The sequence below is a fragment of the Colletotrichum orchidophilum genome (assembly GCF_001831195.1).
Source record: "Colletotrichum orchidophilum strain IMI 309357 chromosome Unknown Scaffold_27.1, whole genome shotgun sequence".
Taxonomy (NCBI): domain Eukaryota; kingdom Fungi; phylum Ascomycota; class Sordariomycetes; order Glomerellales; family Glomerellaceae; genus Colletotrichum; species Colletotrichum orchidophilum.
In genome coordinates, this window is record NW_019172983.1 from 196372 (window position 1) to 223255 (window position 26884).

At 53.0% G+C, this 26884-nt stretch overlaps 10 protein-coding genes across 10 annotated transcripts; 3 read left to right on the forward strand and 7 right to left on the reverse strand.

Annotated features, from left to right (window-relative positions):
• Positions 1 to 259: 259 nt before the first annotated feature.
• CORC01_04225 (uncharacterized protein) lies at positions 260 to 6854 on the reverse strand (the record flags this gene model as incomplete). Its single annotated transcript, XM_022615873.1, has 5 exons — positions 260 to 913; positions 979 to 5462; positions 5521 to 6124; positions 6184 to 6743; positions 6824 to 6854. 5 exons carry the CDS (start codon positions 6852 to 6854, stop codon positions 260 to 262), a joined length of 6333 nt encoding a protein of 2110 aa, XP_022477618.1.
• Positions 6855 to 8243: 1389 nt separating this feature from the next.
• Positions 8244 to 9955, reverse strand: CORC01_04226 (monooxygenase; the record flags this gene model as incomplete). The annotated part of the gene is made up of 4 exons (XM_022615874.1): positions 8244 to 8613; positions 8668 to 9252; positions 9307 to 9644; positions 9701 to 9955. The coding sequence occupies 4 exons, from the start codon at positions 9953 to 9955 to the stop codon at positions 8244 to 8246; spliced, it is 1548 nt and encodes a 515-aa protein (XP_022477619.1).
• Positions 9956 to 11008: 1053 nt separating this feature from the next.
• Positions 11009 to 12097, reverse strand: CORC01_04227 (Sas10/Utp3/C1D family protein; the record flags this gene model as incomplete). The annotated part of the gene is made up of 1 exon (XM_022615875.1): positions 11009 to 12097. One exon carries the CDS (start codon positions 12095 to 12097, stop codon positions 11009 to 11011), a length of 1089 nt encoding a protein of 362 aa, XP_022477620.1.
• A 684-nt stretch (positions 12098 to 12781) lies between these two features.
• CORC01_04228 (endomembrane protein 70) lies at positions 12782 to 14766 on the forward strand (the record flags this gene model as incomplete). The annotated part of the gene is made up of 2 exons (XM_022615876.1): positions 12782 to 14645; positions 14699 to 14766. 2 exons carry the CDS (start codon positions 12782 to 12784, stop codon positions 14764 to 14766), a joined length of 1932 nt encoding a protein of 643 aa, XP_022477621.1.
• Positions 14767 to 15108: 342 nt separating this feature from the next.
• Positions 15109 to 16181, reverse strand: CORC01_04229 (uncharacterized protein; the record flags this gene model as incomplete). The annotated part of the gene is made up of 2 exons (XM_022615877.1): positions 15109 to 15977; positions 16034 to 16181. The coding sequence occupies 2 exons, from the start codon at positions 16179 to 16181 to the stop codon at positions 15109 to 15111; spliced, it is 1017 nt and encodes a 338-aa protein (XP_022477622.1).
• A 305-nt stretch (positions 16182 to 16486) lies between these two features.
• CORC01_04230 (uncharacterized protein) lies at positions 16487 to 17313 on the forward strand (the record flags this gene model as incomplete). Its single annotated transcript, XM_022615878.1, has 6 exons — positions 16487 to 16498; positions 16593 to 16642; positions 16781 to 16834; positions 17040 to 17133; positions 17190 to 17246; positions 17305 to 17313. The coding sequence occupies 6 exons, from the start codon at positions 16487 to 16489 to the stop codon at positions 17311 to 17313; spliced, it is 276 nt and encodes a 91-aa protein (XP_022477623.1).
• A 599-nt stretch (positions 17314 to 17912) lies between these two features.
• On the forward strand, positions 17913 to 20331 carry CORC01_04231 (DIE2/ALG10 family protein; the record flags this gene model as incomplete). Its single annotated transcript, XM_022615879.1, has 4 exons — positions 17913 to 18283; positions 18343 to 18917; positions 18966 to 19103; positions 19154 to 20331. The coding sequence occupies 4 exons, from the start codon at positions 17913 to 17915 to the stop codon at positions 20329 to 20331; spliced, it is 2262 nt and encodes a 753-aa protein (XP_022477624.1).
• Positions 20332 to 20757: 426 nt separating this feature from the next.
• On the reverse strand, positions 20758 to 21231 carry CORC01_04232 (uncharacterized protein; the record flags this gene model as incomplete). The annotated part of the gene is made up of 1 exon (XM_022615880.1): positions 20758 to 21231. One exon carries the CDS (start codon positions 21229 to 21231, stop codon positions 20758 to 20760), a length of 474 nt encoding a protein of 157 aa, XP_022477625.1.
• Positions 21232 to 21473: 242 nt separating this feature from the next.
• Positions 21474 to 21827, reverse strand: CORC01_04233 (uncharacterized protein; the record flags this gene model as incomplete). The annotated part of the gene is made up of 1 exon (XM_022615881.1): positions 21474 to 21827. A coding segment is annotated over one exon (354 nt), but the record flags the coding sequence as incomplete, so codon positions are not given.
• Positions 21828 to 25044: 3217 nt separating this feature from the next.
• CORC01_04234 (uncharacterized protein) lies at positions 25045 to 25221 on the reverse strand (the record flags this gene model as incomplete). The annotated part of the gene is made up of 1 exon (XM_022615882.1): positions 25045 to 25221. One exon carries the CDS (start codon positions 25219 to 25221, stop codon positions 25045 to 25047), a length of 177 nt encoding a protein of 58 aa, XP_022477627.1.
• Positions 25222 to 26884: the final 1663 nt, after the last annotated feature.

Consider the following 26884-nt stretch of genomic DNA (forward strand, 5'->3'; position numbering starts at 1 on the left):
ATTCATCTTCACTTACAATAGCCCAACCAACATGCAGGATTGCTATAGCCATCATCTGCGTATATTTAGAACAAATCAATTCTGGGATTAGATGTGTAGACAATACTAGTTATCAAGATGAATCGACATAAGAAAGTATGACTCAAAGAAACGTGACGTGACCCAGTGTTGGGCAATGTGTGAACCTCCCCAAAAACTCCCTTCCATAATGTGCACGAACCCGCAGAAGAATCCAAACTAGAAGATCTCAGGTCCAGCTTCAGTGCACGGCTTCGGAACCGAGCCGCCTGAATCCTAGACGACCCCATCTTTCCTTGGCCGGGGACAGCAAGTCTCTCTTCTTCGGAGCCTGGACCTCACTCTCAGGCTTGCCGAGATCCCACTTAATCGCCTCGGGCCACACGAGGCTCGTCTCCTTCTTCACATCCGCTGCCGACCAGTTCTCGATGACCGGCACATTGAGCTTGCCGTATCCTCTCAGCCTCTCGAGGATCTCACTGATGTTTCTTACGTCACCGCGCGTAGCCCAGCCGCATCGTCGCATACCATCGAGATGCATGTCGGCCGCAGCACGAAGACGCTCATCCTTGTCTGCGCCTTGGCTTGCGGAGAGGTGCTCGTCCAGGTCGCACACAACGTCCAGATGCACACGTCCGGCATCGCGCAGTCGATTGGCATGGCGCAGGAGGTAGGCCAGGCGGTTCGAGAAGTAGAACGCGGAAGAATCCAAGCCGCCACGGGACTGACGAACGTTATAGTAGACGGTTTCGCAGAGCGTAATGGCTTGGTCCAGGTGACCCGCGAGCTCGTGCGCGTTGATCAAGAGCGAACCGATTGTCAGAACGATGTCAGGAGACCATACGCCGCAGTTGCGCTGGACCTCTCTGGATCGCCAAAGCGAGGTAAGAAGGCTCTGCAAAAGATTCGTTAGTACAGAGTAAAGAGTGATGAGCTGTGAAGAATTTCGGGAAAACTTACCTCGAGTTCTGCCCAATTCTTCTGCTCACCAAGCAGGCGAACAAGGCCAGAGATGTCGTCGAATTGTAGGCTAGTAAACTCAACCTTGCCGTCCTTCAGGACGGCCAAGACATGCTGCAGAACATTTCGGCTTGTGGATAGCAGATTGTTCTTTTGTTGCTGATCAGCCGACTTCCACGTATCTACACGGATGCCAGCCAGGACCTCGGCCAAACGGAAGCCCCAGATATAGCAGTTGCGCTGGTAATAGAATCGTTGGGATTGCGCAAAATCAAAGGCACATTGGGCCACCTTTTGAGCTTTGACAAAATCCTTTTCTTCGACCAAGAGTCTCCTGACAGAAGTGTACGCGGCTTTGCAGGATACGACACCGAAGTCGACGGAGCCCCTGTCCGCGATGCCTCCACCAATCTCGTTGAGAAGCGCAACGTAGAAGGAAAACCTGACATTTCTGTCGTCTTGAGAGCTTTTTGACTTGTAGTAGCGCGATGTGAACAAGGCGAAAAGCTTTTTGTCAAGCACGTCCACAAAACCAGTGCGACCGCGGGACTGCCAGACGAAGCGAAGTCGGGCTGCCGGCTCGATGATGGTCTCGATCTTCGTGGAGTCGGTGACGGTGGTCATGACGGACATGTACTGCTCGTAAAGAACCGTCTCGAGGAGTACATCTGCCATCAGCTCAGAAAAGCTATACCGCACCTTGGCATCTACGTTGAGGGCCTGCTCGAAGGAAATGAAGAATACTAGGTACACCTTGCTGGACTGGCCGGAGATTTTGATGTTGACGTCCTTTTCTCCACCTTCGAACCCAGGGAAGAGAAGCAGGTATCGCAGCTGTCGCAGAAGATCCTGACCATAGTGCACCATGCTGGCAGACACGTAGATGGATGCCAGCGTCTTAGCTGCTGCGTGGAGGTTCACGGAGATCGTGACAGTAGTGATGATCTCAATTATGGAAACCTGCAGAAGCTGGGCAATAGAGGAGTGGGCCTCTTTGCTACCAATTTTCTTGTACAGCGAGACGACTTCCTTGAGCTTGGACAGAGTCTTCTCGTGCCACCAGCCAAAATCGATCTGGAGCTGTGCGTAGATCTCAAGACTGACTTCAATCGCACGCTCAATAGTGGTGGTAGTTGTCACCTTGTTGTTGGTGATGACAGTCACGTAAAGCGTTGACAGACGCTTCTTGATCGTCCTGACCGTAATCTCTGAGACAATGTTCGTGGTCTTAGTCTTTTTGACGATCTCCTCATAGATGGTGATGGACTCGTGGTAATGCTCCTCGGATGTCTCGCACAACTGTGCCTGAGCGATCAAAGCCTTGATGACGATAGCAGCGGAGGCGCCAAAAACCTTGGTTGCAGTCTCGCGATACTCAATCGTGAGCTTGTAGCGGACCGAGAACTCGACCTTGGCGTGGAACTCCAGGACATAGCGATACCGTTCGTAAATGAGCTCCACAACCTCTTGGGTGAACTTGATCTCATGGTTGTGGTGCAAAAAGGTGGTCCAGAGAGTCACACAGATCTTCTGCAACTCAGTCCACCGCTTTTCGGCGTGGAAGTGGTTGAGGACGAGGATGGCTGCATCCAGTGTACTACCGTGGCAGCAGCCGTCCCTGGAGAATATGGTGACGATCTCACCATAGCAGTCGTAAGCCTCCCTGCGGCCAAGCTTATGGTAGACAGCAGCGAGCTTGTAGAGGATGCTGACTTGCAGATTGTGGCCAGAAGACAGATGTCTGCGGTAGTGTTGGAGGAGCTTGACGTAAATGTCAATGACCTTCTCATGACGGTGGAAGTCTTCGTAGAATTGAACGAGGGCCTCGGCCGCCTTGAAGATTAACACGTCGTCGGCCTTGAGGGTCGAGAAACAGGCGCTGTAGATGCGGAGGTAGATCGAATCCGCCTTCTCAAATTGTCTCTGGCGATGGTAGCACAGAGCAAGTCGCTGTGCAACAAGGATCCGATCCGATATGAATTCACCCTCGATGGTCAACTTGGAGTCGACTGACAGGACGCCCTTCCAGGTGATTTCGAGAGACTTGCGAATCACGACCTCGGCTTCGGCCCAATTCTCAAGCTTGAGGTAGAAGTTGACCATGGCCAAGCAGGACTTGAAGAATTGACTGTCGGCCTTGCGACCTCGGCAACGCTGGTAGTTGGTTTCCCAGATCTCCCTAGTGACGGTCTCAATGACAGTTATGTTCATTTTGATTTCGACATAGGTCTCGATGATCTCCTCGACGACCTGTGTGATGATGATGGTTGTGGATTGAGCCTCCTCACTCTCGAGAGTCTTTCTCTCCTTGAACCAGCCCCAGACTTTCTTGAGAATGGACATGGATACGCTTAGGATGCCGAAAGATTTGGCGAGAACACCAAGCTCTTTGAGGCGGATCATGATGGTCTCGGATTCAAAGGATTGGTTTTCGTACTCAGCCCAAACGCAGATCATAATGTTGCAGGCCTCCTCTGCTCGCTTGACGCCTTCGAGGAATTTGATGTACTTGATGGCGATGTTGATCTTCTGGATGTGAAGCTCGGTGGTCACCTTGGTGGTGCGGCAGACCTCGAGGATGCCCCGCCAGAGACTGACGTACAGCCTTTCGGCATGAATGAAATGGCCCTTGGACTCGTACTCACGAGCCAGGCTGATGAGAATATTGATGCGACGGACATCTGTGAACGACAAGTCGTCCGCTGTATCGAACAAGAGCGAGTGCCAGTGGCCAGTATGAACCTTCTTGTCGCCAGGCTGCAGAACAATGGGCATACGCGAGATCTCTTCGGCAATTGAACCCTCCTTCTCCGAACCCTTGCCAAAACGGGCAATGATGATGATGCGGAGTTCGCTGTAGACAGACAACGCAGCCTCCACTTCTTTGATGTCGACGTAAAGCTTCGCGAGCGCATCATACCACCTAATGACGGCATCGCTGCGACCTCCTTGCTTGCTCTTGGAGATCTCAATCATGAACTTGATCATCTCCTCGCGATGAATGACCGTCTGAGTCCGCTTAGTGAAAGTCAGAGTCTCGGTACAAGTGAGGAACAAGTTTGTGCACGAGACCACAAGGGGACTGAACTTGTAGAGGATGCCCTGCCCAAGATGGGAAGCCTTGTAGAAAAACTCGGCTGCGAAGGCGTGCTCAGACTGACTCCGGTGGAGACTTCCGAGGATGATGAGGCTTTGGAGGTAGGATCGGTTCTTCTCGCCGAAGCAAGTAGACCGGATTCGCAGATTCAAGCTGTGCATCTCGATCGCTTCCTTGATGGCGTACTGAGTCTGCCAATAGTGCCACTCCAGCATGGTGAAAAAGATGGAGTCAGGGAAAACATTCTTGAACTCTGTAGTCAAGGTGATGGTGCCATTTTGGCCATACAAGGATGATGAACGGAAATGCGTGACCCAGTGGCGCATCATGTAGCTGACAATGTGGTGCGCTTGGAAGCACTCCTGGAAGGTCTCCTCGGCGACCAACTCCATGGACGGCTCGCAAGTATAACTACTGAACTTGGTCTTGGCGAAGAGAAGAAGAGCCATGGTGAGGTGACGGTGAGAGTCGTGAAGAGACATGAAGGTCGAGCCGCAGAGGCTCTGGACATACTTCCTGATCGTGGAGTGCTTGAAGCGCAGGGTACCGCGGCGAACCACAACAAGGCCTTGGGTATTGCGGACAGGTCCCATGACATCAGCACCAGGGGAAACGGTGCGAGTCGACAAGGAGACCCCGAGGAGGTCGGTCATCTCGCCAAGTGTAAGAGGGCGTTGGGCGGTGACCATGAAGGTGAAGAGGTTGTACGTCTTGCTCTCACCGTGTTCCTCCTTGAGATTAACCTTCTTCATCAGCTCTCCGATGACGGCCTTGACATCTGACCTGCAGCCCGCGATGATGCCTCTGAAAGCTCCAAAGTCCGAAACTGCCGAGAAGAGTCTTTTGGCGAGGTAGGCAAACAAGAACGAGCCCCTGGACTGATCTGCAATCTGGCACAGCAAGTCTCGTCTGGCTTGTTCGTTCTGTGCCACGAAACAGCAGTTTTGCCCGAGTCTGTTGGCGAGGTACAACTCAATGTCGTCCCGAACGTGATCGGGGGTGACGACCACATGCTTACAGCCGCTGCCACCAAGGTGCGAGATGGGTCGTGAGAACGTCACTGCTTGGGTCCTGGGCAGCTTTCCAATGCTAGCGTGGAGACGTTTGTGCAGCTCTCCCGCTTTGGCAGCGCCACCCGAGACCTCGTCAAGGCCGTCAATGATAATACTGAGGTTGATTTTCTTGCTGTTGATCGAAGCCAGGCTCGAGTCGAGGGCCTCCCAAAGGTCACCTTCCAGCTTTGAGCTGTTGTGGTAAGGAGAGACGTGATCGAAGATGGCTTCCAGCTTCTCAAAGAGAGCGACGTCACCGACGTTGATCTCGAGGAGCTGGGCCAAAAGGCTCTTGAGGAAAGTAATGGGTGTTGTTTCTGAGACTATGTCGGTTGCTGGAGGTTTCGAATTAGCTCGCTGACCACCATTGCCATCGATACCGAAGATACTCACAGAATGTGTAGGAGATGGTCTCATACTGGACACGGTTGATTGGGCGTTCCAGCCTCTCCCGCACCCACGCAGCAAGCATACTTTTGCCGCAACCCTCTCCACCCGTGACGGTGAAGATCTTGTCGTCGCTGCTGAGGAAGTCGTGCAAGTCGTGTGAGAGCCACTCGCATGTCCCATCAACACGCAACTTGCGATCAGCGACGCGTCCATACACATGTGACTTGGCCGACTCCCGTGTGGGAAGCAAGTGACGGCGAAGCGTGGTGATGTCTAGTCGACGGTTCTTTGAGCCGAGCTTGTATTGCCACATGTGGTTGAAGAGGTTCTCTCGCTGAGTCCAAATCCTAGTGATTTGGGAGCCGAATTGAGCGTCAAAGTCAATTGTCACCGAACCGCTGTAGATGCTGTTGATCCGGGAGCGGTAGTAGATGGCAACGTCTCCGACGAGCTTGAGCATACTGTCGAAGATGCGACTCAACTCGGAGCGGATTGCATCACTCGCGGTGAACATGCCGTTCAGTCTGATTGCGTGACCGAGCAATAAGCCAAGCTCATACAAGGCATTGAAGGTTGGCTCCAGCGCCTGGGCTTGATCGTGTCCGAGCTAGTGAGGAAATGTGAGCATCGATGCCAGACCAGGAGTGCAGGGGTGTCGCAACCTACCTCAAGCAACAGGTAGCAAGTAGCTAACGCCGTGTCGCGAACAAGCGAGCAGCCCTCGATGAAGGACTGGATGTGACGCGAGTATTCATCCAGCTGAAGTCCGAAGAACTCGGCCGACTTCAGCACGCGATCCCACTGGCTTCCCTTGGGAGGCATGTGAGTGAGACGCTCATCGGAGATGTAGGCCAGGTAAGTGTCGAGATCGATGCTCTGAAAGTGATTGTGGGTGACTTCCTCGACCTCGCGGACAAGTTTCTTCTGGATACGTCTGGCTGTGTCAATGACACGCACGACGCGGTATGATACGTGTCCTTCGTTGGAGGCGACCATCGTCAATGCGTCCATGCTGATAGATGACGACCTTGAAGCGTCGCTGACGTTAACTTCGTCAATATGTACGACACTGGACTCCTCCTTGATGGAGTTCCGGGCCAAGGAAGCCTGATTGGAGGTTGCGTAGACGGACATTTTCGTGTCTGCCACTGTCGGTACGTCGTCGATGGACTTGCTGTCTGGTCTCGTAGACAGGATTGATGAGGAGTTGGAGTGCTTTCTGCGACCTGTTTGAAGATTACGAATACTTCAGCCAGGATTCTTTATGGGAGGAAAGGTGTATTGGAAAGAGGGGATAATAACACACTCGATGGGTTTCTGCGAAATCCAAGCATCATGAGATGGATGATCGTGGTGTTTCTCAAGTCAAGGGGGGATTCGCCTCACCTTATAAGGAGCTTTGGTACAGTCAAAGATCTTTAAGAGTCTCTCCTTCTCATACAATAGTATGGAAGCGCTGACGGGCATCCCAGGGTATTACAAGGGCTGAAGATCATCTTGCTCTTCTAAGACACTGGCGTCCCCGAGTTGTGTATGAGTGGACTAGCAGATTTACCGCATTTCTCTAAAGATACTCGCACTGCAAAATGGCACCGAGAGCACAGCAAAGCTCACCTCTGTTTACCAATGAAGCTTCGTTCAAAGGACCAATGAGAGATTGCGCCAGAAAGATGAGTCCCAAGACAGTCAAGTCCGCGATGAAGGAGGGGCGAGTGAGATGTTTGATGGTCCGAATCATGGCTTGCTGGACAGACAACCCCTCTCCCCAGCTGATGTTAGGTGCGAGTAGCGGGAGCTTCTAAGTTGGGTGAACGTTATTACCTTTGTGGCTGGCTGATCTCGATGAAGAGTGTTCTGAACAGTGGTCTCCGCATATAGAAATGAGCGACGTTTGTCGATGCGACCATTCGAACCGGCACTTGTTCTGCTTGGGCGTCGGGTCCTCCGGCCTTCAGAGCTTGTGTCACCTTTGCAAGGCTAACCTGCGAACGGAAGAAGTTTAGAGTCATCTCCACAACCTCGCGAACATCACACACATTGGCAGACAAGCAAGCTGTGAACCTGCATGTGCTGTGACTATTGAGCTTGGGCACCGGGGTTTGGAATGCACATACGAGAGCTGAACGGTATTGATATGTGATGAATCTCGAAACGGCAGTGTGGCGTTCCCACGGCCAACTGAAGCGGACTTGTCGGGTGTAAGACTAGCCCGAGCTGGAAATCCGGGGAGCGTGTCTCTACCGGTACTCCACACGCATCGCGGAAGAACTGCGTCGAGTAAGACCAGATTATCAGAAATGGCCAACGATTGGCCCCCTTTGACCGCCGTGGCTCAATCTCCGTACCGAGGTACATGAAAGCATCAGTAGATTCGAAATCTTGGTTGCAGAATTCTAAGATGTCAGCAGTTCCACGATTTTGGGATCAATTGAGTCCTCGTCTTAACGATGTTGTTGCACAGCGGGTTCGGGTGGGATAGCAGCGCAGTCAATTTTGGCTGCGTTCGATCGAGTAATAAGGCATCTACATGAGTAGTGTTGTCTCATTTCAAAGTCTCGGTAATTCGTACCAGTCATCCTACACGATGCATTCTGCTTGCAAACTCTTCTCAGGGCCTTTGTGGAACGCCAACGGCCAGGTGATCATGTGGGGGGGTTGATTTTAATGAGCTCCTTCTCACCAGCCGCCGCAAACTCATGCGTGTCTCCAATCCAGCCCAGCATAACTCAAATGCTGTGTCCTACATCGCGTCCGACATCCTCATGGAAACCCATTCCGTTACGGATCCGACTCTCCACCTCGACAACTCGCTTGGGAAGCATGAAGCCCAGTCCGAAGAAGACGAAGAATGCCCACTTCCAGCGGAACGGGTTGAAGGTAACGCTGAAGGCGAACCACCAAATAAGCTCGAGGTAAGTGAAGAAGTCAAAGGCACCGGTAGGCGAAGCAGATTTCAGAAGCTTGGTCATCTCGATCCAGGCCTTCATCCAGAATGGATGGGGTCTGGTCAGTGGGTCGATGAGGAACATCAGGAGGATTCTGGTGTAGATGCCGATATGCCAGTTTCCGACAGTGCCGATAGCAGCGACGTATGTGCTGCGCAAGGTTAGGATCCAGCTCATTCTCAGGAATAGATGGAAAGGCGCTTACCAGTTGATAGCAGAGATAGACGGGTGGTGAGGAGGGAACGTCTGGATGTACCAATTGGGAGGCGAGTACGGCTCATTGAAGCAGTCATCGGGCAAGAAATCCAGCGACGGGCGCTTGAATCCGGTGGCCATGACAATCATGTCGGCAGGAATGACCTGCCTTCTGCCAGGGCCGCCCTTGGGAACGCCTCGAGCGCGTCTGTTGACAATGACACCTTCCGCCGTAAAGCCCTCGATATCGCATCGAACCCACTCGGCGTGGCCGGATCGGATGGTTTCCATCACATGACTGTTCACCATTGGCGTGTCCATGTAAATACCCTTGTCATAGGGTGCAATCTCCTGCAGGTCTCGGTAGAAGAATTTGCGAAGCAACGTCTCCGGGATCCAAGAGAGACGAGTTTCTTGGCCGAGAATGTTCATGGCGAGCAGCATGTTCACGATCGGGTTGCGAGGGATGATCCACTTGTCACTGCGAGACAGGATGGAAGTCTTTTCAGCCTCCTCATCCACGGCAAACTCCAGAGCTTCGACAGCGCTCGCTCCACCTCCAATGACGACGAGCTTCTTGCCCTTGGCGTTCTTTCTGTGGTCTGATTAGCACTATGCGTCGGACCGGAGAGATTGAAGACGCGCGTACCCAGTGAGCTGGCTGGAGTGGTAGATATTGCCCTTGAACTTCTCCATGCCTGGGAGCTGGGGCATCTTGGGTTCACCACAGGTACCGACAGCGGCGATGACACCTTCGAAGTGGCCATTGGCGGTGTTGTTGACAACCCATCTACCCTTTTCATCTTGGTAGACCTTCTCCACGGGTGTGTTGAACTTGGTGCGAGTCTCGAGTCCGTATTTCTGCCAGAGCTGCTTTACCTGGCTGAGGATCTGCTGTCTGTCGGGGTATCCGCGCTCCCACTTGACTGATGGATGGAAGCGGAACATCATGGAGTGGATTTGAAGACTGGATGAATTGTTCACTTTCTACGAGAATCGTTAGTAATGATCATTGGCTTATTGATATCCAATGGACGACGTACGCTCCAAATACCACCGAGGTTTTCGCGGCCCCCGGCCTCAAAGATCACCACATCAAATCCGTGACCAATGCAGTGCGCAGCGGAAGTAACACCAGTGATACCGGCTCCGATGACGGCAACCTTGGGCCGGCTGAGGCGGGTGCTGGGCTCCGGGGGAGTGGGCGAGAAGATCTTATCGGCGAACCACTGCCATATTTGGAAGATGAAAAGGAAGGGATGGAAGAAGGGGTTCTCTACACGAGATTCGGAGGGCATCGTGGCGAGTAGGCCGCAAGCCTGAGATGAAATCGATGGTATTTGGGGTACAGCTGGCTGTGTTGCAATTGGTACTGCTGTGTATTTTTGGGTGAAGCAAGAAGAACCACGATGTGCTACAATGTGAAGGAAGGGAGAGGGCACGAAGCTGTAATAAACCCTACGAGGACTAAATGAAGCGAGCGCGCATACAAAATGGTATGAGGAGTAATGAGCCTAGGGAGCTCCGGGAGCTCTGGGCAGCTGGTTGGCATGTGAGCTCTTCCCTTTTCCCCTGTGCTAGTGCTGCTGGTGCCGGTGCAGGTGCTGCCCTGCTGGCAAGGTGAGGTGAGACTGAGGTGGCCGGCGAACAGGCCCACCGATTATCGACGATTGACGTCACCAAGAACGCTAAGGGAACCCATTGAAACGCCGCATTGAAGCATGTGAAGACGAGGGTTCGGCCCAGTCTTGCCAGCCGTCTTCCCAATTGGACACCAACGGGACCATTTCGAGGGGGGTTTTTGGGCCGTCATCTGCTCTAGTCGTCAGGAAAACCATACAGCCACGCAGCATTTCCTCCAGAAGAAAAGGTCGACCCAATGCTATGACAGTAATGCGGTGTGGTGTCTCAGTCTACAGTGTAGATGCTAGAGGGGCTCGACATGGGAACCAAGGCCGGACTGGCTCAACATGGCAGGGCTTTGGTGCATGGTCCGAGAACCAAGGCCCTCGGCCGGTTGAGTTGGTTGGGCCGTCGTCACAGTCTAGAACTAAAGAGGCATTTTTTCATCGGGAATCTAAGAGACCATAGGTCGATCGGATGCCTTCCGCCTCTCCCGGTCTAGCGCCGCCAGCCTGGATCAGCACCACCACACGGAGAAATCCAGGAACAGGCTTGACGCCCAGCTCACACACAGCACACAGACACGAACACAACGGGCGATTCTTTGTAGAGTTGGACGAACCGAGAGTGAAGTGGCTCCTTGGATATCGGCACAGCTTTCTCTGACGGCGGCTGCTGCTGCTGCTGCTCCTGCCGAGGTGCTCCGTGTATATTGTGGGTATCTCCGTCTATCGCTTGCCTCTGTCACGTCTGCCCGCCTCCAACATCTTGGCCTTCTTCTGGAATCTCTCGCCCATCTCGATTTGGCCGCTGCCCCTCGGCCCGTCCGTAGTGTCTCTACCGCGCTTGCGGCTCTTGTCAAGGATGTCGCGGCTGCTGCCACCGCTCTTGCGCGCCGTGAGCCTATTGATTCGGTCGACACCTTCTCCAAGGTCTCTCCATTCTTCTCCGCCGAATTGCATGCGCTTGCCGTTGCCAGTCCTCATAGCCTCCTCCTTCTTCGCCTTCTTGCTCGACGTGGGGAGACGAGTAAAGTTGGCCTCCTCGTATTCGCGACGCTCGTCTTCGGTCTTGCGGTCCGCGGCGGTCTTCATTCTACGACCACCATTGACAATCGTCGTTCCAATACTGGGCTCAGCGATAGGTGCAGTCGACAGCTCGTGCTCGATGAACTCGTCCATGGTATGAGACTTGAGTGGTCGGCGTTCAGACTTCTCCTTGCGTTCGGAGGGCATGATGGTAGGGGCAATCCTTGGGGGGCGGTAAACACCATTCTTCGCAGCAGCTGCGACGGCAGCAGAGGCCGCAGCGGGTCTGACAAAGGCATCTGGCCGGGCTTGAAGGTGGGCCACCTTCAGTTCCTCCTCTTCTTCGTCGCTGTCAGATTCTCCGTTGGATGCAGAATCGTCAGAGTCATCGGAGCCTGCACCTTGTGCGGCCTTGACTGCTTCAGCATTCCGTTCGGCGTCGTCCGCGGCGCGAAGAATCTTCTCGATCTGGTAACGCAGCTTGTCTTCAAGGGGCCGGACACCTTTTTCGAGGTACAGTCGGAGTTCTACCAGCTTCTTGACAACCGTCTCCATAGTCTTTGCGGCATTTCCATCGTCGCTTGATTGCTTCTTGGCGTTGCGCAATTTCAAGAGTATCAGGAAAACGAGGTTTTGCAAATAGGAGGCGAGAAGCTCGTTCTTGGTGTCGAGTAGGGATATTCCGTTCTGAGGCGGCGCAATGGTGCCCTTCGGTGCCGCGTCGAGTGATGTTGTCAATGACTGTGTCAAGGAATCCAGCAATGCTGGAAGAGTGCTTGGTGCCGCCATGTTGAATCTGGCGATGCTGTCTGGTGCAGTTTGAGAATTCGAGATCGCAACAGAGCAAGAGCGCGATGCAGGAATTTTTTTTTTGCGAACGCCAAACCGATTTGCGGACTTGCGGGGCACTGTGCATCGGAACTTGTGGGCCCCGACCGCCGATTCCCACTTCCAATAACACAATGTTTCCACGCCCGGCCCCTGGCAGCTGCGAGACCCCGGACTCACAATGTTCCGGCTTGTGGAGCATGCGGCAGCCCAGCAGCTGAATTACAGGGGTGTTTGGTGACTAAGCCGAATTCGGGACAGTTGTTCGAGAGGCAGCAGGAGCTCCTGTGAATGAGATGCGAAGCTCCCGGACTTGACACAACAAAGGCAATTGGCCATCTGTCCACCTCGAGGCAATTTTGCTTCTTGCTAAACATCATCGCGAGGTTTTCCGTGTTCTTGCCAAACTGTGTTTTATCACCCTCAAGCCACCCAGCTGCAGACGAAACCCGGATGACCCACCGGCTCTAAGCCGCTTTGCGCTACCTTACCGAACCAAGGGTACGTAATCGCGATCCATCCATCGGGGGAGCTATTCCCATCGGTTTCATGTTTGACGCTACATTTCCTCTGGCTACCGTCTCTCTTTCGCAAAGCATCAGGACTGATCGCAATTTTCTGGCAGAGCTCTAACATCTCGTCACGATGCAATTACGAGACATGGCGCCTTCGTCGGCGCTCGTGGCCTCTTTGCTGGCTATCCCACAGCTGGCTTCTGCCTTCTACTTGCCAGGTGTTGCGCCCACCTCTTACAAGAAGGGCGACGTCGTTCCTCTCTATGTGAACAGCATCAAGCCGGTCGCCGCCCCCTCCGATTCCCGATTGCACTCCATCGTTTCCTACGACTACTATCACCCTGGCTTCAAGTTCTGCGAGCCAGAACCCCGTCCCGAGTATGTGTCGGAGAGTCTGGGCAGCATTCTCTTCGGAGACCGCATCATGACTTCGCCGTTCGAGTTGCGCATGAAGAACGACGAGAAATGCAAGCCGCTTTGCATCCAGAAATACCCCCCGGCGGCCGTCGGTTTCGTCAAGCGCCGCATCGAGCAAGGCTACAGCTTGAACTGGCTCGTCGACGGCCTCCCCGCTGGACAGCAGATCTATGATGACTTCACGAACACAACTTTCTACAACCCAGGCTTCCTGATGGGCGGCCTGGACGAGAACAGCAACGTCATCTTCAACAACCACTACGACATTAACATAGAGTACCATCCCGTCAACGGCAATGAGAACCAGCTACGCGTGGTCGGTGTCGTTGTCGAGCCGAGCTCGCGTGCCTACCCTGGTCTCCTCGATTGCAACAACCAAATGGAGCCCATTATCTTCGAGGAAGATGGCACCGAGAAAGAGGTCAAGTTCTCATACTCAGTATTCTGGATTGAGTCCAAGACAGCCTGGGCTACCCGATGGGACAAATACCTACACGTCTTTGACCCCAAGATCCACTGGTTCTGGCTCATTGACACCGCAATTATCGTCGTCATCTTGATCCTCACGGTCATGTCCATCCTTGTCAGAGCCCTGAAGAAGGATATCGCCAGGTACAACCGCCTCGACCAAATTAACTTGGACGACTTGTCTGGTACTTCGGCACTCGAAGATGGGGTACAGGAGGATTCAGGATGGAAGCTAGTTCACGGCGATGTCTTCCGCAACCCATCGAACCCTCTTCTGCTGTCAGTCCTGCTCGGAAACGGTGTTCAGCTCTTCGTCATGACAGGTTTCACTATCTGCTTCGCTCTCCTCGGCTTCTTATCGCCCTCCAACCGTGGGTCGCTCGGAACGATCATCCTCCTTCTCTACACCATTTTGGGCTTTGTTGGCGGTTACATCTCTGCGAGAACGTACAAGTCGTTGCAGGGCGAGAAGTGGAAGATGAATATTGCGCTGACTCCGATCTTGGTGCCCAGCATCGTGTTCGGAGCTTTCTTCTTCCTCGATCTCTTCCTTTGGGCGAAACAGTCTTCCGGCGCCGTGCCCTTCACTACCATGCTGGTGATCATTGCAATCTGGTTCATCCTATCGGTGCCTCTGTCGTTCGCAGGATCCTGGATGGGCTTCCGCGCATCTCCCGTCGAGGCGCCTGTCAAAACCAACCAAATTCCTCGCCAAATCCCTCCTGCCACCTCCTACCTCAGACCGATTCCGAGCATGCTCATTGTCGGTCTGTTGCCTTTTGGTGCCATCTTCGTGGAGCTTTACTTCATTATGAGCTCCGTCTGGTTTAGCCGTATCTACTACATGTTCGGCTTCCTATTTCTCTCATACGGCCTCATGATTGTCACGACGGCCGCTGTCACCATTCTCATGGTGTACTTCCTGCTTTGCGCCGAGAACTATAACTGGCAATGGCGATCATTCCTTGCTGCGGGCATGAGCGGTGGCTACATCTTCCTCAACTGCCTCTTGTACCTGTTCACCAAGTTGAACCTGAGCAACCTGGCTGGTACCGTTCTCTACATCGGCTACAGTGCTTTGATCTCGTTCTTGTTCTTCATTCTCACTGGTAAGTACAAGCCTCGGTCCTCGGCTTTAGTCCATACTAACATTGCTTTGCAGGATCCATTGGCTACTTTGCAAGTTGGTGGTTCGTCAGGAAGATTTACGCCTCCATTAAGATTGATTAAATGGCATTGCATTCGGGCGTTGACATGTGGCGACACATTTATCATATTGTATCAACGTTATTGTACGAATAGTCACTCTCGTCCCGCGAGCGTTGCATTGTAGTATCGGTGACACGCTTTGGCCTAGGAGCGACGCATGGTTGGTCATGAGTTTTTTTTTTTCTTTTAAAAAAAAAGAGGACTTTGATGTTAGATGGTAGACGGCAGGGATTGGTAAACAAGAACGAGCTGCCTCCAGGTTTTAGCAGACAACAGCGCATGTCCAGTTCTTTTCATTTAGTACAATGTCTTGTGTGAACTATTTGGTAAAATAGGTTAGCTCTCGCGAACCAGTCCGTTGGGCTATTCATCGTCATCGTCATCGTCCATGAGACTCGTGAACTGGAACTGCTTGCTCTTGCCGGCCGAAGAGGCGCCCACAACCGCACCAGCAGCCACACTGTCGCGCCGGTACGCCTCCTGCTGCTCGCGGCGGATCTTCTCCATCTTTTCCTGGTACTCCCGGTTCTTTCTCTCAACCTCCGCCTTCTCCTGCTCCTCGCGGACCTTGCGATCCTCCTCTTCTTTCCGCTTCGTCTCGGCAATCTGCTGCGGATCGTAGCCGCGAGGGTCGACACCCTTGTCCGAGAGGTCCTGGTAGACGGCCATGGCTCCGCTGCGAATCTGGAATTCGTTGGGCCAGGGGACGAAAGTTGCGTTGAAGTGGGGGTTGAGGTGGTTGCGGAGGCCGTCGGGCAGCGAGGTCGCGCCGCTCGTGGCGGTGGTCTGCTGCGTTCCTGGGAGCAGATCTTGCAGGCCGCCGACGGGGCTCCCGTTCGCTGCGCCTGAGGGACCTGGCGTTTGGCCCTGGCTGGGTGTTGGAGCGGCGCTTACGGGTTGGCTCTGGAGGCCGTTCGCACCGGGTGTGTTTGGGTTGGTAGTCATGCTTGCGTTCGGGTCCGGCCCGGGGGAGCCTCCGCCGGTGGTGAGGCCACCGTTCGTGAGGGCGGCGGGCGGGAGGGTAGTTTTGCTGATGCGACGAGCATAGTTGAGTAGCTCGTCGTATCTCACGGGGTAGTTGGGCCCGTCGTGGTGGACCGTGATTTGTGTTGTGGTGATGTCCTTGCGCGTTGTTGCGAGACTGGAAAGGGTCTCTCGAATTTGGGTATCGAGAGAGGCAGTAGTTGCTCGGAGTTGTTGCAAGCGAAGATTGTTGTTTTGATGGATTTGGACTGTGACACAGAGATTAGCTTGGTCGCATGACGGCTGGTGTCGATGGTATGCCCACCCTCGTCGAGGCCTTTTGCGAGGTCATGGTCGGCTTCGTGGAGGTCCAATGCCTGCTTGGCGTGGGGATGATACTTGGAAACCGACTCGATCAAACTAGCTAGAGCCTTCTCTACGCGCTCGAAGCGCGCGTCAATGATCTTGTCCATGGCTGCGGTTGAGATTTGTCGATCGGCCGGCGTCGCTGGTCGAGCTGGAGGTGCGGAGGAGAGGAAATAGGTGCAAGGCTGAGCTGAGGTCCGCTAGACCGTGGCGCGGACCCACCTCAGAATGCCTGTCGATTGGCTCAAGCTTTCAATGTTCGCTCCCAGCCTGTAGCCTGAGGCGCATTGGAAATCCGGCCGGCTTTTCCCGCTTAGAAACTCGCGCAACATCACCATTCTCTCACGACCTCACTCTTTTGCATCTGCAATTGAATACCCCACAGTTCGTCCGCACGACCACCACGTTCAAGATGCCTTCTCCCGTAAGTCGCATTGTTTCCCGGGCTCCCATCCCCATGTTTCACACCACTGAAGCCACCCGGGCATGACAAAATACTGACAAAACCTGTGATCCAGGCCCGCGTCGGTACTTCGTACCCTGCCTACCACAGCAAGTTCGGCCCCAAGTACGTTTTACGATATTCCTACGATTGATCCGTCCCGGCAGCAGTTGGCGAAACCTCTTGAGTTCTGGAGACTGCGAGACAAACCCCATACAACGAGCGCAGAACCAACAGGACAGTGGGCTGACTGGTCGACTCTAGGTACAAGACGATTCCCAACTTTGGTGGTTGGACCATTCCCTCGGCAATCAAGTTGTGAGTTGCCCTTTGGACTCTTTGCACGGCCGCCCGATTATTCAAGCCCCAACCCTCGGTTCCACGGGTACATAATCCTACTATTCGGCCAAGACGGCAATGCAAACGACGGCACCAGGCGACATAGGGATATCGGAAGCGGCCGCAAGATCGATCCATGCACATTTGGCAGACCTGGAATTGTGTTACTTACTTTCGGTGCTAGTGCAACCCGCGCTGGTGGTTTCGGCGCTGCCGCCGGCATTGCCGCCCTCTTCTACACCTCTGGCATCCCCAGAATCCAAAATGACATCCTCATCGTAAGGCAGATACGGTCTCCGAACGGAAGTTACTGGACAACTAATCACTTCTACAGAAGATCCCCATTATCGGCTCCAAGTTCGCTAAGGAGGAGCTTCCCGCCTCTGACAACGTGAGCCTCCCCCGAGATTGTAAACGGTTGCAACAGCATGCTAATATTGGACGAACAGCCATTCTAAATGCCTTTAATGACCCGGCTATGCTTTTCTAATGCCGAAAATGGGGGAGCATGGTTGAATGACGTGTTGAGATTGAGGGGTGCCCACCCTTCGGGGCTTGTATAAAAGATACAATAGACTCTTTCTTTGACTTTAGTCAATGTGTTTGAATAAGGCAGTGATCCAAAACTAGGCCAACCCTTTCGTCCTCGCTACATCTCGTCTCATGGGGAATCATCGGAAAGAGGAGTTTTGTAGTAAAACTGGAAATTGAAATGCCATTGAAATGCCCCTTTCTTGGATCATCAGCTTCAGCACAGCAAGGGTAGAAGGACCGTGCGTAGACAGTGCGAAGACGCGTAATTGCCCTATCCTCGATAATTGATGAACTGTTCATTTTGTTCCACTTCACTTTTCTGTGTAAGAGAGCGTTTGCCGCAGGAGACAACTACCATTGTTTTCAGCAAGTTAGGGCACATTTGTTTTTTTTTTCCAACGCTCTTTTCCAGCTTGTTTCCTTTCTTCTTACCACATTTCGAGTGCGTACATCGTAGCAACAGACAAAAACCACAGCCAGTCCTTTCCATCTCATCTGCCCTTTTGGGCATCTCACACTGAAGATGAAGGCCGTCGAAGCCTTTGTCGACGGACTCAACATCCTGTCTGTCATCATTCTTTACTCACTACTATGGCTCATCACTCCCAAGATGCCAAATCCTGACCCGTCGGGCCCCAAGACAAACAAGGTTTACGATGTGCTCATGCGAGTGTCGTACATCATCATCTTCATCCTCGGCTGGATCTGGTGCAGCAATGTCATGGCTCAAGTTGACAAGCCGTACCTCGTAAGCCCAGCGCCCATCCCTCAGATCGATTCATCCCCGTGTCCTAACAGGAAACAGGATGAGATATTTCACATTCCTCAAGCCCAGAAGTTCTGTCAGGGAAGATGGGAGGAGTGGGATGACAAAATTACCACCCCGCCCGGCTTGTAAGTCGCCGCTGCCATTATTATAGCCATCTCCCTACCCAAGCTAACAACAGCTCCAGGTACATCTTATCCAAGTACTACCTCCAAGTGATGATGAGGCCCGGGTGCTCCGTCCTCGACCTCCGCGGCGTCAACATCATCGCCGTTCTCGGCGTCGGCATCCTCGCAACCCACTGCCGCCACCTTCTCGAGACCCGTCGTCCCGACGCCAAGTCCCCAGCCCCGCCAGCCGTGCTCTCCTTCCACTCGATTCATCTGGGCTGGAACATTGCCCTGTTCCCCGTCCTCTTCTTCTTCTCGGGTCTATACTACACCGACGTCGTCTCGACCTTGTCGGTCCTGGTCGCTTACTACCACCACCTCCACCGCGTTCGCGAGGAGCGCAGCTCATTCTTGAGCGACTGGACCACCATGATCCTCGGCGTCCTGACACTCGTCATGAGACAGACCAATGTCTTTTGGGTGGTCGTGTACATGGGCGGCTTAGAAGCCGTCGCCGCCGTGAAAGCTTTGCGCCCTGATCCGGTGGCCAAGCCCAACACAACAACAGTCGGCGAGTTTGTTCGATTCTACGCATGGAGGTATTCTATTGGGGACGTCCACGATCCACCTCTCAACACTGCTTGGCCGGACGGTGAGTCGACTGGAAGCCGCCCGTGAGGGATTCTACTAACGCAGCCAGACGTGTTCTTTTCCGCCCTGAGCATCGGCATCGCGGCTCTGGCTAACCCTCTTCACGTGCTCAAGAAGATCTATCCGCACATCGTCACCATGGCCCTCTTCGCCGGCTTTGTCGCCTGGAACGGCGGCGTCGTCCTCGGTATGTACTACTGCTCACCTATAGTAACACATGGACTGACATGTCTTTAGGTGACAAATCCAACCACGTTGCGACAATCCATCTCGCTCAGATGCTCTACATCTGGCCTCTCTTCGCTTTCTTTTCTTTCCCGCTCTTCCTTCCCTCCGTCATCGGGGTCCTCCGCTTTATTCATGGCTTGTTTGGCACGATCTTCAAGACGAGCACTGTCAAGTCCGTACAATCTGACAACGGCACATCCAGCCGCAAGCACACTCTCGGCGGATCCACACAAGACGGCTCAACAAAGAAACAGAAGCTCCAAAGCCAAAACTCAACAGAGCAACACAGCTCAGCCCAGACCCCCACAACATCTCACGTCCTCACCCTCCTCCAGAAGCTCATCGGATCCAAACTCTACCAAGTCCTCCTCACGCCCTCCCTCCTCCTCTTGACTCTCCTGATCGTCAAGTTTAACACCATTATCCACCCCTTCACCCTCGCAGACAATAGACACTACATGTTCTACGTCTTCCGCTACACGATCCGCCGCCCGGGTCTGTTCCGCTACTACCTCGTCGCCCCCTACACCCTTGCCCGTTGGCTATGCTGGGACGCCCTCGGCGGCTGCGGCCAGGGCGGCTGCCTCTCGGACCACACCGCGGACTGCTCGGGACGATACACCGCTCTCCGACCGAGCCCGTGGCACAACAACCCCTTTAGCACACCAACCCCGTACCCCCGCGAAGCAAAACCGTCGGCGACGGAGCCTCTGGAGGACTCTGAGACTGTAGCATCATCAGCAGAGAGGAAGGAGGCAAAAGACCAGCACAACCCTTACGCCATCATCACCCTGGCCGATCCGACATCATACACCACCGAGCCCACCGCCTCATCAACCGCAATCCTCCTCCTCCTCGCGACGACCCTCTCGCTGATGACGGCACCCCTCGTTGAGCCGCGCTACTTCATCCTCCCCTGGGTCTTCTGGCGCATTCTCGTACCCGCGTGGAGGCTCCACGAGCACGCGGCCACACATCCAGCCCTTGCAAAGACTGAAAGGCTCCCTGTGCTGGGTTCCTTGGTCAGATTTGGGAAGAAATTTGATGTCCGGCTCGTTCTGGAGACACTTTGGTTCGCGATTGTCAACCTGGTGACCATGTACATATTCCTCGCCAAACCGTACCTGTGGAGGTCAGAGGACGGCAGGGTTTTAGAGAACGGTCGGATGCAGCGATTCATGTGGTAGAGGGATCAGTGCCTCATGTGAAAGAAGCGCTACCTCGTTGCTGCGTCACAGCTAGATTATGGACAAGACATTATGAGGTAGAAGAAAAAAATGTAATGTGACCTCTTCTTGTTCAGTTGTTTTGTTCAACTTGATGCTTTTCTCTTGCACTCTCATGTGTGCTCTAACCCTTTTCAGGTTGCTATTTGTTTCGATCAATCATAAACCCATCCAAACGCCAGTGACCCCATCACTGTTGGGGATTTGTTCGATATGTTCCCTTCCCGGATGTATCGTTTAGGGGGGGTCATCAATGATGCCATTTCCCTTGTTCCGCCTATATACCCTCGTCATGTCTGAAAGCCCTCGTCATGTCTGATCATTCTTACGGTCACCCTTGTCGCCGTCATCCGTCATCGGCATCGCCGTCGCCGCGGCTGTTCTCTTCTATAAACTCAGTCGATCCAGGCTTAGGCCGTCGTTACTGCGCACCCTCCGAACAACGCCAAGCTTGAAGAACTTTTCCTCGCCGCCGGCAGTGCGCCCTCCGATGTACCACTTATCGGCACCCAGTACATCGCGGAACCCTTCGCTGCTACTGTCGCTGCCGCGTCGTCGATTCGCGCTGCCTGGAATGGGGATGCCGCCACGGGGTGAATGTAATGGGTATTGGTTCACGACCCCCGATGCCGACCTGGTCGTCGAGTTGGCGTTAACATTGTTTCCACCGCTACTTGGCGATGCGCTGGAAGAGATGGCTCGTGGCGTTGAAGCGGCGGACTGAGTGGCGTACGATGACGATGATGTCTGTGTGGTGTGCTTGTTCGGTTGCTGTGATGATAGCGCCGTCGCTGAGGGAGACTGTTGTCTGAAGGAGGCGAAGAAGGTGGAGAGGAAGAAAGGTCGTTGGGAAGGCATCATGAATGGGTCGGGTCGCGATGTCGTCGGTCGCCTTCGCTCTATCGTGGTAGTGCCGGTAGTGTGCAGATCGAAGCCGCACCCGCTCGTGCGTGTGTTGTTGCAGAGGAGGAAGAAAATTGCCGTATTTTGACGTAAGGCGTGACGGGGAGGTTCCGCCGGCGAAAGGATAAAAAGCAAGCGCTTCGGTTGGGGACCCCTATTCTCTGGTTTGATATCCTTCCGGCTTGCTGGGGTTTATGCTGTCATCCGTGCCAAAGCCGGGTCGATCCTAGGGCAAGACGTCCAAGCTTGCGCAGCAGGACGGTTTCGCACGGGGGAAAGAAATGAGGAGCCACAGCGAGGGGGGCACTCAGACTCGGGATCCCGTTGTTTGTCGGCTCGTCAGTGTGGAAAGGTCGGTTCGACAAACGAGCAGTGAAGGCAGCGGAAGTGTTGTTATCGTGGGTGATATATGGTGTTTGGAGGGGTGAAGAGCGAGTCTCGATCCCGCGCGCGGTATTTCGATTGCGGAAGCGCCTGGGGGGGGGTGACTCGGATGAGTGATCGGCGTGGAGGTGCAGCGCAGGCGCGATACGGGCGGGATGGATGGGATGGGGAAGTTGGCTGACTGAGTACGGATGCTGCTGTATGTCGGGAAGAATGCGGCGTGCGTCGGAGTGCTTCGCGTGTGCCCTGGCTGTCGAGTCAAGTCACAGTGGGGGAAGGCGGTCGCATCGGATGCAGGTTTGTGTGAGATGAATCCTGACGTCGACCAACTTGTGGCCCGCCAAACTGGATGTGGGAGGGGGAGCAGAGTCGGCTGGAAAAGGAATGGTGATGGATGGCAGATGGGAGTGGAGGGGGGGAGGGGCGCATTCCAAGTTCGAAGCAGGCACTTTGAGGAGGAAGCACACGCAGGCGGCAGGACTCCCGTTCGGCCAATCCCGGAATCCGGACGCTGGGCCTGGCGACCGCCTGGCGAGCACGGGCTGGGCAGCCTGGGATGTTCCACAGTCAATATGGGCTCCACAGTGAGTAATGACCGGGTCACCATAGGTCGGTTTGGTCGAGACTTCCAAGTTCCCCCTCGGGTCCTGTCCCGATGTGAGGGGAAAAGAAATACGTATCCGTACCTACCGACCAAGGCCGACCTTGTGGGGATTCGGGTCCTTGGAAAAGTCGGGGCAGGAAGCCACCAGCGTGCCCATCGTCCACTCGGATCTGCCGCTTTATCTTATCTTATCTTATCCGAGGTCTACTCCCCTGGTCCCTCTTCCCCGACTCTCTCTCTTTACCTTACCTCAACTCTCGAGTCCGACTGCATCCCGAGTCTTCTCCTATCCGAAATGGTCGCGACATATCCGTAGACTCCGGCGACTGAAAAGATTACCTGTCTTGGCCTTCTTGGGTGGCATCTCACCAGATCTACCTATTGGAGGTTTGCTTTTACCAACGTACCCTCCTGGCAGCAATCCCCGCGACTGTCTATAACCATAATCCAAACCGTTAGTTCCTTGTCGAAAGGTTATCCCCACACACACATACATAGTGTACACAAACCATCGGCCAAGATGCCTGCTCCTTGCCTTTTAAACATGATCTGATAATTGAAAGCCCGTTCGAATCAGATCCCGTCTTATTCGCTGGTCTCAGTAAGGCTTGCCAGCGCCGCGCAGATCTGGAACCGAAACGCCAGGAGAGACGCAGGCTCGCAGCGGCACAGCTGCGTAGGATCGCACGTGCAGCCACAATTCTGCAATTCGCGGTTGGTCTCCGTTGGTAGGTACTCGGTTGATAGGGTGCCTCTTAGGTACCCGTTTGCTCGCTCCGAGATACCTAGTTCAACTTGTCAACGTGACTGACAGGTCGCTTGAGGCCCGCCATGTTTTCTGCTGTAATTCTTTAGCCTGCTTCTCTAAGCTCTTCCTAAATGTTGGTAGCTGGGTGTACTGACACTCTGAGGCTGCCACCGCGGCGCCCGTCATCTCCACGAGTGCTCTAGTGCGACCTCGTTCGCCAAGCTTCTCGAGACGTACTGTCCCCGCCCTTTGGTCAATTTTCGGTACAGAATATCAGGTACTGTAGCATCGAGGCGACGTCAGAGTGAGAATGCATTCTCTTGTTCGCAGCAAAAACAACGAAACTGTAACCTTACTACCAAAAGGAGTCCATTGCCTCGGAACGAATGTTTAATTGGTCTACTCATCTGAAGTCGCCGAACTTCTGCAACGCCTAGGTACATTGGCCTTGCGTGTCTTGAATTACCCCTCGGTTCAGCTTCTTCAGCCTGCAGTCATTCGTCCCCAATAGGCCTTGTCCGGATACACTCGATCCCAAATCGCGGTTTGTCCCGATGCCAGCAGAAAGAATCCCTATTGACAGACCACTGTCGTACGACCGTTTTCCAACTTGCACTTCCTCGGCCATCCTTCGTACCAAGCCCGAGGAGTTCCCGTCCAACCCCTCTCTGACCGAGTCACCACCGGCCTACCGGGACTTTCCCTCTTCGAGCGTCTCGTCCGGTCTCTCTTCAGGTTTCTTTCGATCCCATCTTACCCTAAGATAACAATCTTCAATTGACTTAGAACTTGTGGGGTTTTGCGGGGTGGTTTGGCCAAGAAGCACGCCACATCCGAGGAAATATGCAAGAGATAGTGTGCTAGACAAATGTAGTTCTTCGGGATAGTTTCAAGATTCTGGTCAGGTATCAGTGAATGATAACTATTGAAGAGCGACTTCAAACAGCTCACAAGTTATATGCTATGACCAAAGGGTCGTCAGAAAACAATTCCATGATCAAGTTTTTACCCACCTAGCAATACTACATGAATGCAAGGATCAAGGGCTTTGAGTATAGAGGCTACCTGAGCGCTGTCAGATCTAGCGTAATATCCCGTCTACACCGTCTAGACCATGACACCAATACATTTTGCTTCCACCCGTCGCTCGTCAGATACTCCACCAATTATAGCAGTCTTCATCACGAACCAAAATGTATTATTCTTTACAGTTTTAGCTCTCGACCTTGCACCGCCTACATTTCATGAGGTTCCTGGCCTCCGTTGTGATCAAAACCTGCCTACTATCACCATAGACGCAGCCACCTGCTGCATGCTTTCTCACGTAGCCCTCAGTCTCACTCAATACCTGGACTTGTGAGCTTTCTTCTTCTTTATTCTAGGTTAACATAAGCTACTTTCTGCCTACTTTATATCCCTATCACTGTTTCCCGTAACTCGACACACGTATTATAAAGGAATGACTAAAACCCAGCCATAGACTTAATGACAAGATTTCTAGCACGTCAGGGACAATGATAAGAGCGCCAGTGTATTGGCGAAATAGTAGGAGGAAATTACAGACCAGAATTTCCGTTGTACAGTCCTCAGTAGGAAAGGTTAACCTACATGTACATAAATACCTATAGAAAGTAGAACAAGTTATAACGTCATGCGTAGAAGGTGGGACAGGAAAAGCATAGCTCGACCTTCCAACGATGCCACCATTGAGCGTTTCAGACCTTGTACTTGACAGAGGTGTGATGTGTTGGATGTGAAGCTCCCTATCTTCTGCTGCCAATATCAATGAGGGTTTTCCCGCGTGTTTATAGTGTCTGGAAGAAATTAAGCAAATAATGGCAGGTATTTCAGGAAACACTGAAAGTCGTAGTCTAATTAAGTGAGGACTATCTATCAAGAAATTTGCTATTTTCTGTTAAACTCGCGCATGTTATCCCGTATAAGCGCTCCATCACCCAGACATTGCCAAACCGGTGCAAAACCCACCCACAGGAGACGGCCTGGAACTCCTTGTTTTTGTTCATCTGGCACATCATTACTTAGCACTTGCCGAGGAGCTTGAGCTGCCAGCCGGCGGGATGGGTGTGAGTGCTGATGAATCCCAGGCTGCAGCTCGAGATGGCAGTGATGAAGTAGTATCTGCCGTTATGTCTGGTGGAGCCCTTCTCACCCTTGGGAATACAGACGGTGCCGAGCGAGAATTTGCCCGCATCGGGGATTTGGACAATTCAGTTGGCAAAGATGGCAGTAGCCTGAGCGACAATGGCGATGATGCAAGCGGTCTTCATGTCTATACTCTAGTCAGTCGTCTGAAGTCCTACAGGAATTCGAGAAGTTTGCTTACGGATGTTCCCTAAGGGGTGCCAATTACTAGAAATTTGTGTTGAATTGTTGGAGGGAGTTTTGGTCGTGAGCTGAGAGGATGCTGCTGTGGTGTCTGAATTCCTTGAATGAGGGCGGAAAAGCTTTGTCTTTCTAGTTTTGGGGAGGCCAGCGTGAGGCTCAGTCTTGCTTTCCACGATTGTACGAAACCAGTATTCAGAATCCATCAAGCATCAAGAGATCAGGCCACTGTATTAATGGTTCGCGCTCTTGTTAGACTCAGTTGTTCATGTGGGGAGATGTGAGAAAACTTTCTCCTAAACCTGACACATCAGTCTGGGTACCACCCTCAATCGCTATATGCAGAGACCTTCAGAGGACACCAAACGAAGCCACTGGCCGGTATGACACTGTTAAGACTATCGTCAGACTTGAACAGCAATTTATTCTCCCTCAAACTGATCCGATAGATGAGGGAGGTGCGTATGTCAGGAGATGCATCATCTCCGCTGCCAAGCTCGAACTTTACCCTGGGGGTTGATCAAGAACTTTGCAACTTTTGTGGAGACTGAAAGACTTGGCCGGCTGAGATCCAGGAAACGCCGCAGCCCAGACTCACAGCATCTGATGCATTTTTATATCAAGGTTGAGCAGCACTCTCCGCACAGGCAGTGGGTTTTGCTCCATTTCTGTAGACCCGTGCTTTGCTACACATTCTGTGAAAGAGTTGCGAGGGGATATAGCAGTCTATATTAGAAGACTATCTTCTGGCCCATGTAAATGCTATCAACGGTATACGCTGAAGATCAAAGACGACTATGGAAAAAGACAGCAGGAAAACAGAGCACATAGTAAAAGAGTAGCTAAGCCTTACTCAGCCTCTTACTCAGCTCAGTAGATGTCACTGGCAAAGCCAGCGGAAGCATGAATACGCTAATACCAGACAGACATCAAAAGGGTTGGCAGGCATGCTTTGTGGCATCGAAAACACCCTGTTTATACTTTTAAAAAGCTTTCACGTAAAGCTTTTTGTATACATATCATTCAAATCAGTACATATAGACATTTTGTTCTTGTGCTTGCAATCTTTTACAGCCTTGTAAAATAGTTCATAATGATTTGGCTCAGCTGCTATCAGCAGCCAATCTACAGTGAAAACAAAATGGGTTTCATTTCACTTCTGATATCCCACTGCCGTACTTCAACAGAGAGCAGTGACATTAGGTAGTCTCACAAGGCTACACCGAGGCCACCCAATCTGTTCTTGGGGTGCCACGCTAATCTCACCGCACCCATCATGGATCGTGGCAAATAGCCCCATTGGCCTGCTTCGCACAAGTCTCACCTCAAAACAGCTAAAACAAGGGTTGGCCAATTCGTGAGGGTGTGTCAGCTGTACCTCACAAGTTCTCCCTTCGGTTTTATGGTAAGGCTCTCAAGCCTCAATTTGGGGGCGACTTTTCTCCCAATTATAAATACTTTGTTGGCTGAAATTCGCGGAAAACTCAACAGCAGTATCCGAAGGGCAACGGCATTTCGCCTCTTCTTTTGAG